Source organism: Rhinolophus hipposideros, assembly GCF_964194185.1.
Source record: "Rhinolophus hipposideros genome assembly, chromosome: 2".
In the NCBI taxonomy this organism is placed as follows: Eukaryota; Metazoa; Chordata; class Mammalia; order Chiroptera; family Rhinolophidae; genus Rhinolophus; species Rhinolophus hipposideros.
Window position 1 is genome coordinate 40,085,947 of NC_138048.1, and position 15,635 is coordinate 40,101,581.

General features: G+C 38.3%; 1 protein-coding gene across 1 annotated transcript; it reads right to left on the minus strand.

The window, feature by feature from the left end:
- Nucleotides 1-14,369: 14,369 nt before the first annotated feature.
- LOC308507498 (large ribosomal subunit protein uL11-like) lies at nucleotides 14,370-14,901 on the minus strand (the record flags this gene model as incomplete). The annotated part of the gene is made up of 1 exon (XM_081072537.1): nucleotides 14,370-14,901. The coding sequence occupies one exon, from the start codon at nucleotides 14,899-14,901 to the stop codon at nucleotides 14,479-14,481; it is 423 nt and encodes a 140-aa protein (XP_080928663.1). The 3' UTR covers nucleotides 14,370-14,478.
- Nucleotides 14,902-15,635: the final 734 nt, after the last annotated feature.

The window sequence follows — 15,635 nt, forward strand, 5'->3', positions numbered from 1 at the left end:
CCACTAGATGGAGATGTTGAGCTATGGAAATGTTAGCTAGCAAACATGAAAATTCCTTATGATTGTGTAAGACAGCAGGAAAGAGCAGGGCATTTATAATACGCACATTTATTGCTGTGAAATCAATTCTGGACTAAATAATCTACCCCCACTCCATAAATGGAAATACAACAACACATACCCCCGCACAAAGAAGCAAAAATAACACATCTTTGAATCATATTCTCTCTTTATCCTTCTCAATGCTTATACCCCAAATGCCTAAGAACTCCTAATAGGAGAAGCAATATCTATTGAATTAGAAATAAAAGCCTGAATGTTTGCAAGCCGATGGTGGTGAAATCAGAGGAATGTTGAATTAGAATCTTTAAATTTACTTTTTTCTATCCTTTGGCATTACTGCAGAGAATTAATGACCAATGTAAAGACTATTTTGCTGTATCTCCAATATCATTGGATAATATAATTGGAATAACAAATTTGTTGAGAGCTTTTTTATAATCCATACATGATGTTAAATGCTTTAGATACAATTTCTCATTGCTTAGACTAGAATTCTATGGGATAAATATAATTTCCTCTATTTTATAGATGGGGACACCCAGGCTCACAGAAGAGACTTACTCAAGGAAGAACGCTAGGCAAGTTCAAAGAGGCTTTGGATCTTATTTACCTATTAATTGTCCTATCTAATAAGCACTTGTGGAAAAGTAAGCTTGGCTCTCAACTCTGGTTGATATCACATCAATGTGACTGGAAAGACTGAAACATATTTGCATGTTTGGAGTGTGTTGTGGCTTACCAGTTCTTGCCTGGCTTTCAAACTCCCAGCTGGTCTCAGCTGCCAAGGCAGGTTAGAGGCCTTTCAGTTAAGTGATTCTTTGGGCCCCTTCACCATTGAAGAACTGGACAGTACAAATCTAGGTCTAGCCTACTCATTTTCAGATTTTTGTGATTAGAGAAGGGAGCTGGAGATCCATTTATGCATAAGAAAAAATGCTTTTGGAACAGGACTTATGATAGGAAAATAACTTGTTTATTTAAGAGCTCTTGTAGAGTCAGAAAAAGTCTTAGCTTAGCTAAGACTTCCCTATTCTGCTTCCCTCCAAAAAATTTTTATAGAAATGGTGAGACTGCGCGGACTATAATGTTGAAAGGTCTTCCTGAGTAGATTTTTCTAATTATATACTCCTTGATGCAGAGTATAAGCTGATTACGAGTCTTTTTCTTTTTTCTTTTTTTTTTAAAGATTTTATTGGGGAAGGGGAACAGGACTTTATTGGGGAACAGTGTGTACTTCCAGGACTTTTTTTTTCCCCAAGTCAAGTTGTTGTCCTTTTCAATCTTAGCTGTGGAGGGTGCCATTCAGTTTCAAGTTGTTGTCCTTTCAGTCTTAGTTGTGAAGGTTGTGGAGGGCGGAGCTCAGCAACAGGTCCAGTTGCTGTTGTTAGTTGCAGGGCCACCATCCCTTGTGGGAGTCTAGGAATCGAACTGGCAACCTTGTGGTTGAGAGCCCACGCTCCAACCAACTGAGCCATCCGAGAAGCAGCTCAGCTCAAGGTGCCGTGTTCAAGCTTAGTTGCAGCGGGCGGAGACCACCATCCCTTGCGGGACTCGAGGAGTCGAACCAGCAACCCTGTGGTTGAGAGCCCACTGGCCCATGTGGGACTCCAACTGGCATTAGGAGCACGGAGCTCCAACTGCCTGAGCCACAGGGCCAGCCCTGATTAGGAGTCTTGGCTAATGTCAGAGAGTCATGTGTTTGAAAACTATGACTATCAACTGCTGGTATTCCTCATTAAAGAGTTTTTGTTTGTTTGTTTTTTAAAGAGGAGGTAGCAACAAAGTTCCAGGGCTTTGGAGGTAAACTCTGGGGCTTGGATTTTGTTTCCTGGGGCAGGAATGTTACCATACTACCCCACTGACTTGCCAGGAGCAATAATAATGCAGAGCATTATTTTTAACTGTAAGGGGACTGTTTAGAAATAAAATGGGAATTTGTTCAACTCACTGAGAGGACATATCTAGATGTAAGCAGCAGGTGGATGGTCCACCACGTCCCTGTCATTGTTTGGGCCATGAATAACCCTTGGAAAGAATGTTCCTTTGTGGCAAAGTTTTCTATTTTTCAGTAGTAAAACTAACATAGAATAATGAAGATTAAATATCTGGAAGAAAAAGAAGGACAACTAGGTTTAAGTCCTGTAAAAGTGGGACGTCGTCAAAATGGCGGCGTGAAGTGAGCCTCTGTAAATCTCCCATGGAATTTAAAACTAATCGAACAACTATAATTCCACAAAGGACTCCCTGCACAGCAGACAGACAAGACGAAGAGTCTGACTATTGAATTCACCTAAAGATGGGCGAATCGCGGAGCGGGGAAGGGGGGTAGAGAGAAGTGCGGAGATAAAGCTGCGCAGGCGCAGGACGCACCCTAGCTCAGTGCTCCGAGCTCGTTGCACCCCGGAACTACCGCAGCTGCGGGAGAGGGAAGAACTCGGACTGCTAGGGCTCCGCTTATGGCCCACAGGGCTGAAGGGGCAGCATACAACATGGCTGAACACAACGCTCATGGCAGAGACCTCGGAGAAAAGACTGAGGGAAGAAGGCTGAAAACTGTGGTTTAAGCCCTCACAGCCAAGCAGAGAACGGAAGCCTTAGGCATTGAGACTAGCTGCCCACTCCTTACCCTCCCAGAGCTTGCCCTACCCCCACCTGCCCGGTGCTAGAAGCGAATAGTAGCAATGTCAGATCAAAAAACAGAATATTTGCTGTTCTGAGAACTGTGGACCACAGACACAGATTCGCAGCCCAACCATTTCCGGCAAAGAGGAGGGAGCTGTGGAAGCAGGACCGGCTGTGGTGGTGGTTGCCGCCATTGCTCTGGGCCACCTCTCACAACTCAACCCGCCCCTGGCCACACCTATCTGGGTGGATCCCTGCAAGAGTAAACAGAACTGCTGAAACATACAGGCTCTGAATCTGGTGCAGAAAGAGCTTTGGAACTTCAAAAGCTCTCCACATACCCACACGGACACTGCGTCCTATGACCCAGGTGAACTATGAACAGAGGAGAAGCCCGTCTCCCAGGGAATCCCCCCATTGTGTGAGAAGCTGGAATAGTGCAGAGAAAACATAGCACTACTGTGTGAGAGAGAAAAAAAAGGCTGCAGTCGAAGAGAAAATAAAACATTCTACCGACAAGTACTGAAAAACAAAAGAATGACCTCTTCCTATCAACCTGTTGCAGAAGCCACTCATGTAGATGTCTAGGAAGAGAAATAATAAATCAGTAATTGCCATGAATAACCAAGGCAACAAGATAGCTCAGAAAGTGAAAAGTCTCCTCCAGAAAAGGAACTTAAAGATATGGAAATATGTGACTTAAATGAAGAGAATTCAAGATTGCATTTCTGAAAAAACTCAATGAGATGCAAGAAAACACAGAAAGGCAGTTTAATGAACTCAGAAACACAAAGAACAACATGAGCATTTTACGAAAGAGATTGAAATTTTAAAAAAGAACCAATAAGAATTTCTGGAGATTAAGAATGGAATAGAAGAAATTAAGAATGAAATAACCAACTGAGGTAGTAGAGTTGACCAGATGGAGGAAAGAATTAGTGACATCGAAAATAGAAACCTGGAAATTACACAGATGGAAGAAGAGACTTGAGACTTAAAAGAAATGAAAGAACTCTACAAGAACTTTCTGACTCCAGCAGAAAGAGTAATATAAGAATAATGGGCATACCAGAGGGAGAAGAAAGAGAGAAGGGAACAGAGAATATATTCAAACAAATTGTAGATGACAACTTCCCAAAGTTGTGGACAGAACTGGATCCTCCAATCCAAGAAGCAAATAGAACACCTAATTACCTCAATCCCAACAGGCCTTCTCCAAGGCACATTGTATTGAAGCTGTCTAAAATGAACAACAAAGAAAGAATCCTCAAGGCAGCCAGGGAAAAGAAGACGGTAACCTACAAAGGAAAGCCCATTAGATTATCATCAGATTTTTCAGCAGAAACTCTACAAGCCAGGAGGGAGTGGAACCAAATATTCAAAATATTGAAAGAGAGAAATTATGAGCCAAGGATTATATATCCAGCAAAGATATCCTTTAGATATGAAAGAGGAGTAAAGACCTTTCCAGACATACAGAAGCTGAAGGAATTTTCTAATACACGACCTGCACTACAAGAAATACTAAACGAGGCTATTAGACCACCATCAACAGAGACAATTTCTGGCAACCAAAACGTAAAAAGGGGGAGAGTAAACCTGAACCTGAATATGGGAATGGAGAAAGTAAGCGTGCTGAAGAAAATGGAATACTCTAAATATCAAACTTTCTTTTACATAAACTTAAGGGTAACCACTCAAAATAAATCCAGAACTGAAATATATACTGTAATAAAAGTAGAAACAGAGGGAAACATCATAGAATACCACCACACAGAAATAAAAGACAACAACAAAAAGGCAAAGAAACAATGGAGACACAGCCTTACCAGAAAACTAAAGATAGAATGACAGGAAATCCTCACGTATCAATAATCACCCTAAATGTAAATGGACTGAACTCACCAATAAAAAGGCACAGAGTAGCAGATTGGATCAAAAAACTAAACCCAACCATATGCTGTCTCCTAGAGATACATCTCAGCTACAAGGACAAGCATAGACTCAAAGTGAAAGGGTGGAAAATTGACACTCCAAGCAAATGGTACCCAGAGAAAATCAGGTGTAGCCATACTGATATCAGATGAAACAGACTTCAGGGTGAAAAAGGTAACAAGAGACAAAGATGGACATTTCATAATGGTAAAGAGGACTATACAACAAGAAGACATAACAGTCATCAATATTTATACCCCCAATAAGGGAGCACCAAAATATACTAAGCAACTACTAACAGAACTAAAGGGAGAAATTGACCAAACACAATTATACTAGGGGACTTAAATATATCATTGACAGCTATGGACAGATCATCCTAACAGAAAATAAATAATGAAATAGCAGCCCTAAATGTCACATTAGATGAAATGGACATAATTAATACATAAAGAGCACTTCATCCTAAAACATCAGACTACACATTTTTTCTAGTGTACATGGAACATTCTCTAGGATAGACCATATATTGAGACATAAAATCAGCCTCAGCAAATTTAAGAAGACTGAAATCATACCCAGCATATTCTCTGATCACAAGGCTTTGAAATTGGATATCAACTGCAAAAAGAAAGCAAGAAAAAGCACAAATACATGGAGATTAAACAACATACTTTTAAAGAATGACCGGGTCAAAGAAGAAATTAGAGGAGAGATCAAAAGATACATAGAAACAAATGACAATGAAAATACATCCTACCAAAATTTTGGGGATTCAATGAAAGCAGTTTTAAGAGGGAAATTTATATCATTACAGGCCTATCTCAAGAAACAAGAAAAACCCCAAATAAATGACCTCATGTTACACCTTAAAGAACTAGAACAAGAAGAACAAGTGAAACCCAACGTCAGCAGAAGAAAGGAAATAACAAAAATGAGAGCAGAACTAAATGAAATAGAGAACAAAAAGATAATAGAAAAAATTAATGTGACAAAGAACTGGTTCTTTGTTAACAAAATTCACAAACCCTTGGCTAGACTCACTAAGATAAAAAGAGAGAAGACACTAATTAACAAAATCAGAAATGAAAAAGGGGAAGTTATCACAGACACCACAGAAATACAAAGGATCATCCAAGATTACTATGAAGGACTATATGTCACCAAATTCAATAACCTGGAAGAAATGCAGAAGTTCTTAGAAACATATAGCCTTCCAAGGCTGAACCATGAAGAACTGGAAAATCTAAACAGACCGATCACTGGTAACAAAATTGAATCAGTCATCCAAAACCTTCCCAAAAGTAAAAGTCCGGGACCAGATGGCTTCACCAGAATTTTACCAAACCGTTAAAGAGGATCTAATACCAATCCTACTCAAACCCTTCCAAAAAATTGAAGAAGAGACAATACTCCCTAACTCATTTTATGAGGCCAACATTACCCTGATATCAAAACCTGGTAAGGACAACACACACAAAAAAAACTACAGACCAAAATCTCTGATGAATACAGATGCAAAAATCCTAAACAAAATTCTAGCAAATCGAATGCATTAAAAAGATTATTCATCACGACCAAGTGGGGTTCATCCCCGGGGCACAAGGATGGTTCAACATCCGCAAATCCATCAATGTGATACATCACATAAAATAAAGGACAAAAATCATATGATTCTATCAATTGATGCAGAAAAAGCATTTGACAAGATACAACATCCATTTATGATTAAAACACTTAATAAAATAGGTGTAGAAGGAAAATATCTTAACATAATAAAGGCCATCTATGACAAACCCTCAGCTAATCTCATAATTAATGGTGAAAAACTGAAGCCCTTTGCTCTACATTCAGGAGCACGACAGGGCTGTCCCCTATCACCTCTGCTTTTCAACATAGTGTTGGAAGTCCTTGCCAGAGCAATCAGGCAAGAGAAAGAAATGAAAGGCATCCAAATTGGGAATGAAGAAGTTAAATTGTCATTCTTTGCAGATGACATGATGCTATATATAGAAAACCCTAAAGACTCCACAAAAAAGCTATTAGAAACAATCAACGAATACAGTAAAGTTGCTGGCTACAAAATCAACGTACAAAAGTCCATTGCATTCCTATATACTAACAATGAAATCTCAGAAAAAGAAATACAGAAAACAATTCCTTTTGCAATTGTAGCAAAAAGAATAAAATACCTAGCAATAAACTTACCAAGGATGTGAAGGATTTATATGCTGAAAACTGTAAGACATTCTTGAAAGAAATTGAAGAAGACACAAAGAAATGGAAAGACATTCCATGCTCATGGACTGGAAGAATCAATATAGTTAAAATGACCATATTACCCAAAGCAATATACAGATTTAATGCAATCCCCATCAAAATCCCAATGGCATTTTTTAAAGAAATAGAACAAAAAATCATCAGGTTTGTTTGGAACCACAAAAGACCCCGAATAGCCAAAGCAATCTTAAGAAAAAAGAACAATACTAGAGGTATCACACTCCCTGACTTTAGCTTGTACTACAGGGCTACAATAATCAAAACAGCATAGTTTTGGCAGAAAAACAGACACATAGACCAATGGAATAGAATTGAGAACACCAAAATAAAACCACATAAATATGGACAGATAATTTTTGACAAAGAAGCAAAAAATACAATGGAGAAAAGACAGCCTCTTCAATAAATTGTGCTGGGAGAATTGGATAGCTACGTGCAAAAGAATGAAAGTGGACTGCTATCTGTCACCATGGACCAAAATTAATTCAAAATGGATCAAAGACTTAAGCATAAGACCTGACACAATAAACTGCATGGAAAAAAGCATAAGTACTAAACTATGAACCTTGGGTTCAAAGAGCATTTTATGAATTTGACTCCAAAGGCAAGGGAAGTAAAAGCTAAAATAAACGAATGGGACTATATGAAACTTAAAATGTTCTGCACAGCAAAAGAAACCAACTGAATGGGAGAAGATTTTTGTAAACAGTGCCTCCGATAAGGGGCTAATATCCAAAATATACAAGGAACTCATGAAACTCAACAACAAAAAAACAAACAACCCAATTGAAAAATGGACAGAGGACCTGAAGAGACATTTCTCCAAAGAGGATATACAAATGGCAAATAGACATATGAAAAAATGCTCAACATCACTAATCATCAGAGAAATGCAAATAAAAACCACAATGAGATATCACCTCACCTCAGTCAGAATGGCTATCATCAACAAGACAAATAGTAACAAGTGTTGGAGAGGCTATGGAGAAAAAGGAACCCTCATACACTGTTGGTGGGAATGCAGACTGGTGCAGCCGCTATGGAAGGCAGTGTGGAGGTTCCTGAAAAAATTACGAATAGAATACAACCCATATGAATATTACCATATGACCCAGGAATCCCTCTCCTGGGTATCTACCAAAAAAATCTGAAAACATTTTTACATAAAGCCACATGTTCTCCAAAGTTCATTGCAGCTTTGTTTATGGTGACCAAGATATGGAAACAACCAAAATGTCCTTTGACAGATGAATGGATAAAGAAGTTGTGGTATATATACACAATGGAATACTAATTGGCGGTAAGAAAAGATGATATAGGAACATTTGTGACAACATGGATGGATCTTGGGAGTATAATGCTAAGCAAAATAAGTCAGAAAAAGGAGAGAACCATATGATTTCACTGATATGTGGTATACAAACCAAAACCAACAAAGGAACAAGACAAACAAATAAGGAACAAAAACTCATAGACACAGATAATAGTTTAGTGGTTACCAGATGGTAAGGGCAGAGGGGAGTGGGAGATGAGGGTAAGGGGGATCAAATATATGGTGATGGAAGCAGAACTGACTCTGGGTGGTGAACACACAGTGGGATTTATAGATGATGTAATACAGAATTGTACACCTGAAATCTATGTAATTTTACTAACAATTGTCACCCCAATAAATTAAAAAAAAAGACCTGTAAAAGTTAAAAGCTAAATTAAAAGAAAAATCCCAAGAGTCAAAGGACTAAGGAAAGCCTTTCAGCTAAAAATTTTCAAAGCAGACAATGTTCTAGGCTTTGTGAGCAAATAAATGGGTTTGCTCTGAAGAGTGAAATGGAAGTGGGCTTTAAAGGCACTTGTCAGGCCAAAGTCTGTGCATTACTTTCTTTCAGATGCAGGAAGGGTCTTGGGCACACAATCACCTGTGTCCTGGAGAGGAAAACACCTGCATGCTGCTAGGATTATTTCACGTCTCAGTGCCTTGTTCAGGGGTTTCCCCACGTAAAAATGTTTACACGCCAGGACACAAACCTAGTCAGACACTGACAATGACTATTATGTGTCGAGTGTATCCTTCTCTTCTCCAATGACTTAGATGTACAAAATAAAAGTTCTAGACGACTTTAAAAGCATTGCAAATTATATTGAACGTACTTAGAGTGATGGTACTTAGTGGATTTGAGTCCCAGTGTTACCACATCTAACTGTGATTTTGAGTAATTTATCTGAATTCCCCAAGCTTCGTTACTTCATCTGTGAAATGGGGCAATGATAACACTTACCTCCTAAAGGTCATGTGATGACTGCCTGAGCTAATGAGGACAGAGCCCTCAGAAGAGTGTCTGGTACATACTAAGTTCTCTGTGAGTGACAGCTACTGTGATGGACAGCACGTCTTCTCTGTCCTTGTGTCATATTCCTGATTCAGGGCTTCACTCTCCATCACCCTAACCCTCTGGCCTGGCACCACCTCCTTGCTCATTCTGCTCAGGTGGAGTGGCTTGATAAATTTGACTGATAGGGTTGATGAATTTGGACACAGAATCTGGGCATTCTTTGTCCAGCCCCTTCTTTCTGATTTCTATTGGGAATGAAATTGCTCTTAGATATCTTACATTTTTTCTACAGTTTTAAGATATGCAGTAAACTTAATGATAAATGCCTACAGTGGTTAATCTGTCTAATTCTGGGAGTCAGAATTCACTGGCAATCACGTTCTCCATGTCAGCTCAGCCACTAATAAAGGGTGTGTGTGTGTGTGTGTGTGTGTGTGTGTGTGTGTGTGTGTGTGTGTGTGTGTTTTAGTCTCCAGCTGTCTTAATCCTTTATTTTAATTTTCAGTTGGTTCAGAAGTCGGGAGAGGAAGGGTACTCATTAATGGGATCTCTCAAACACTAAAAGAGCTGCCTTGTAATTAACACTGGAAAAAAAGCAAAACTAGTTAGGATTAGTTTTGGAGAGAGATGAGAGCAGTTTGATTTGACTTTTTCAATAGGAATAAACTGTCTTCTCCACAAGGACGCTTTGTGAATGGAGTCTCTATAGTTGGCTTATGAAAATGTACGTCCCACCAGTTGCAGCAAGAATAAAGTTTGGAATAGCATTCAGATTTCTTAACCCATGGTGGAAGTATAATCCTAAAGACTATATTTAATCTTTTATTAATTCTTCAGATACTTATTTAGCACTTACCATACTAGAGAGATATGTGATATAATAGTTCATCACAAGCTCATTGCCAAATCTCTGCTCTGCTTCTTAGTAGCTGTGAGATTTTTGGCAAATTACACTCACTCTTTCAATTTATTCATTTGTCAATTGGGAATAATAGTACCTACTTTATGTGGTTGTTGTGAACATTACATAAGTTTATAATTGTATAGCATTTGTTGTACATATAACATACAGAAAGCGCACGTTAATTCTTTTTTTTTTTGTTTTTTTAGGAGGGCGCAGCTCACAGTGGCTCATGAGGGGATTAAACCAGCAACCTTGGTGTTATCAGCACCACACTCTAACCAACCCAACCAAGCGGCCACCCCAGCACACAAAAATTCTTAGCTGTTAAGACTATTTTAAAAACTTACGTGCCAGGCATTGTGATCATTGTTATAAATATAATGGTGAACAAAATGGACACTAGAAGTTTCATTTAGATCTGAGTTCTATGCTTCAGTCTAAATCGGTTTCCATTCTTTACTATCTCAACTCACTGAGCACTCCGAAGAGAGATGAAATACAACAAATGACAGAAATCAATACTTGATTTAAGAGCAACACTGCAAGCACATTTTAATATCATTTCATTTTTCATAAAGTGAATCAAACTAAGAGCAATAGGCAAACTACATAGGTGGCCTAAGCTTATTTTCTGGCTCTAAAACTAAAACTTACTCTAACATTTTTCTGAGATGTTTTAGATGTTTAAAATAATAGATATTTTAAATCAAGGAAATTTTGCAAGAAAAAAAATTTATTTTTAAAGGAATGGTTGCAAGGTCCAAACTTCTTTCCATGAGGCAACAAGAGTATCCACACAGGACCCAGCTTGAAGTTGCTCCCTCTCGTGACAACAGCAAATACATATATCAATCTTCAAAACAGGGTTGTCAACCATTCCTAACAGAAGTGGCAAGAAAAAAAGAAAACACAGAAGTGCGTTGGAATCTTTCAACATTGAGCTACAACCCAGAACAGGATGTACTAGAGGGTCAGTTTCATTCCCACAAGAAACATCTCTTAGCCGCTATGGCCTCAGGAAGGAAAACTGAACAAGTGAGTGTGAATCACTCATTCATAAAACTGAGGCAGCGTGATTTAAACTGGGAGTCAGTCTGAGAAGCCACTTGGGTCTGAGGAACGAACTGGACAAAGGATTTGATGTATTGTCAGGAGGGGGGTTTTCCATGTGGGAATCACTGACTGAAGCCATTATCACTCATGCAGTTTCTGCTCTGGTTATTCTCATTCCCCTTCGTAGCACTGTGACTGCTGAGTGTAAAGTGTGGTAGAAAGGAACAGACGGCTTTCAAATAATTTATATTTGAATATAGTCTATAGTTTTACAATCAAGTTTTTCATTGTGAGAATAATAAAACCGTACAAAATAAGAGAGGTGAACAAAACCTAACTGAATTATTCAGATTTATCTTTTTAAGACTTTTTTAGGTTAAAAAATATGTACAGTTTTGCTTTTCTTTCTTATATTTTACATTGCACTACACAACCAATTTTTTTAATGGTTGTATGATGTTTCCTTGTATGGATGTTCTACAGTGAAAATGTATATATACCTTGTTATTGTTGGACGCTGAGCTCTTTTTAATTTTTTTCTATTAGAAATATTGCACTGGACATTTGGTACATATATATGTCTACTGTATTGGGTTATTCTCTTTGGATAGCAAAATCACTGAGTCAAAGTGTGTGAACATTTTTATGACTTTTGTTACAAATTCCTTTTACTCATCTACCAGAAAATATGAGAAAACAAGTATCACTCTATTTTTTATCAATTTCAGATTAAAAACAAGGACATAGATGTTACCATCGAATAAAAATTGTTAATTTTAAAAAGCAAATGTTAATGCATTATTCTTATTTACATTTGCATTTCTAATTTTCTCACATTCTGGATATTGTCTTTTCCCTGAATTGGCTGTTCATAAGTTTGCCTATTAGAATCATAATGTTTTCCTTATCATTTTATATACATTTTCCAGGTAAAGATATTGATCATATTGCAAATACTTTTTCATAGTGTATTCTTAGTCTTTAAATCTATTTTTTTAAGTACAGCCTTTGTCATAGGACATGGCATGCAAGATTAAACATTTTTTAAATGGAGATGAAATGATTTATCCAAAGGTCGTTTTTTAAAACCCAGTGTTATGCTCTATGTAACATAGTCATATAAAGAAAGCACTCATATACACAAATATTTCCCCATAGATGCCACATTTGAACAATAAACAGCCAGATTGGTCTATTTCTTGTTCCCCAAAAAGTTTTGATTTCACGTCCACTATTCTGAACATCCTCTTTCTTTCACCACAAAGACTTTGTTCACGCTCAGTAGCCAGCTGTTTCTCTTTTGAATTCTTATAACTTCAGCTGGCACTATCTTGAATTATTATGTAATTGCCTCCTGATATGTTTTGTCTCCTTAACTAGAATATAAACTCTTAAAGGCTGAAGTCATAATTATTGCCTGTTTATATCTTCCACAGTACATGGCAGCCTGAAAAATGACCTGCCAAATTGGGAGCAGCCGTGTTGCACATGAGATTAAATGGAAGAATATAGAGAGGAAACCATTTGTCTATAAAGTTTTCAGAAATCTAGATTGAGGAATCTTATTTCAGAGTTAATTTTCCAAAATAGAATGTAGATATAGTGTCATTAGAATAATCAACTGGCTAGTGGAAATGATCGTATTGCAAATAATGAATATTGGAAAGTGGTATATAATTCACACTATCACACAAAGTGCCAATGAACTTCTGGCTTTAGTCCGTAGCTCCAGGAACAGGTGAGCTCCTGAGTGTAATGAAGAAACTGCAGCAGCTTACCAGGATTTCATCTAGGTTTATTCTAGGTGTTCTTATAGACGCTCATCTTCCCTCTGACAATCCAAATATTTTTGTAGACTGTTGAGTCTATAAATTGAGACAGGAGATAACAGTTAAATTCTGAGATTATTAATGAGAGTCAAGCATATATAAGCAGGGCTGGTATCAAATCTGGTTTGCAGAGTGGGGACCAAGAATTGACACTTCTGGTGGTGACAGCACTTTGTGCTTAGTTCTGGGGACCAAAACACTTTGTGAGGAGCTGCTTGATGTTCTGACAGGCCTTCTCATTATGTAAACGTAAAACCATAATTCTGGGGTGGTCGTGGGAGAAAGGGTTTGTGGGGCGTGGGAAGAGAGCTGGTCCAGAAACATAGCCAGCATCTAACATCAGGGAGAAAAAGCATCTATTAAATAAGGCAATTTGATAATCTCTATGTGTCTCACTAGCTGATGTTTCTACCATTTAACGGACTATCTCTCACTTTCACACTATTTCCTCTATATTTACAATTATGTTTACAATTATTATATTTACAATTATATTTACAATTATCATGCAATCATTTTTTAAATTTATTGAGGTGACAATTGTTAGTAAAATTACATAGATTTCAGGTGTATGTACAATTCTGTATTACATCATCTATAAATCCTATAGTGCGTTCACCACCCAGAGTCAGTTCTCCTTCCATCACCATATATTTGATCCCCCTTACCCTCATCTCCCACCTCCCACCCCCCTTACCCTCTGGTAACCACTAAACTATTGTCTGCGTCTATGAATTTTTGTTTCTCATTTGTTTGTCTTGTTCTCTTGTTGTTTTTGGTTTATATACCACATATCAGTGAAATCATATGGTTCTCTGCTTTTTCTGTCTGACTCATTTCGCTTAGCATCATACTGTCAAGATCCATCCATGTTGTCACAAATGTTCCTATATCATCTTTTCTTACCGCCGAATAGTATTCCATTGTGTATATATACCACAACTTCTTTATCCATTCATCTATCAAAGGACATTTTGGTTGTTTCCATGTCTTGGTCACCATAAACAAAGCTGCAATGAACTTTGGAGAACATGTGGCTTTATGTAAAAATGTTTTCAGATTTTTTGGGTAGATACCCAGGAGAGGGATTGCTGGGTCATATGGTAATTCTATTCGTAATTTTTTCAGGAACCTCCACACTGCCTTCCATAGCGGCTGCACTAGTCTACATTCCCACCAACAGTGTATGAGGGTTCCTTTTTCTCCACATCCTCTCCAACACTTGTTACTATTTGTCTTGTTGATGATAGCCATTCTGACTGAGGTGAGGTGATATCTCATTGTGGTTTTTATTTGCATTTCTCTGATGATTAGTGATGTTGAGCATTCTCCCCCCCCCCACTGGTTGCCAAATGATCTTTAATTGAAATATTTTACTTTGTAGTTCTTAGCTAGCTGGGCATTCCACGGCACCACTGTTGATGTCATCTATGATGTCATGAGGGTGGCGGCCATCAACATTTCAGCCCGCAGACTGGGCCGTCCCCAAGATCTCTTTAATGGTCCCAGAGAGTTCTCTAGCTAAAGATCGGTGAAGCATCTGTAGGGCAATGTTGACAATCTCATCAAAAGTGATATTCCCACTGTGCTTAATGTTTTTTTGCTTCTTTCTGTCTCTTGGTGGTTCTTTGAGGGCTTTGATGATCAGGCCAGAGGCAGAAGGTACCACCTCAATCTGGGCCTGTCTGTTCTGAATGGTCAGTTTCACTGTGATCCTCAGACCCTTCCAATCACCGGTTGCTTTAGCGATGTCATCACCAACCTTTTTTGGAGACAGACCCAGGGGGCCGATCTTGGGGACCAGGGCAGACGTGGCACCCACTTCCCCACCGGTACACCTCAGGTACACGACTTTGACCTCGTTGGGGTCGAACTTCGGCGGCATGATGGAGGCGATTGGTGTTGGATAAACCCGGATTGGAGACGACCGAAGAAAGTTGCACCGTGGCCTCCTCCGCGCAGAAAGCCGAAAAAAGCATTTTCTCATATGTCTATTTGCCATTTGTATGTCCTCTTTGGAGAAATGTCTCTTCAGGTCGTCAGCCCATTTTTCAATTGGGTTGTTTGTTTTTTTGTTGTTGAGTTTCATGAGTTCCTTGTATATTTTGGATATTAGCCCCTTATCGGAGGCACTGTTGCAAAAATCTTCTCCCATTCAGTTGGTTTCTTTTGCTGTGCAGAACATTTTAAGTTTCATATAGTCCCATTCGTTTATTTTAGCTTTTACTTCCCTTGCCTTTGGAGTCAAATTCATAAAATGCTCTTCGAGCCCAGGTCCATAAGTTTAGTACCTATGTTTTCTTATATGCACTTTATTGTGTCAGGTCTTATGCTTAACTCTTTGATCCATTTTGAATTAATTTTGATCCATGGTGACAGATAGCAGTCCAGTTTCATTCTTTTGCATGTGGCTATCCAATTCTCCCAGCACAATTTATTGAAGAGGCTGTCTTTTCTCCATTGTATTTTTTGCTTCTTTGTCAAAAATTATCTGTCCATTATATGGTTTTATTTTGAGGTTCTCAATTCTATTCCATTGGTCTATGTGTCTGTTTTTCTGCCAATACTATGCTATTTTGATTATTGTAGCCCTGTAGTACAAGCTAAAGTCAGGGAGTG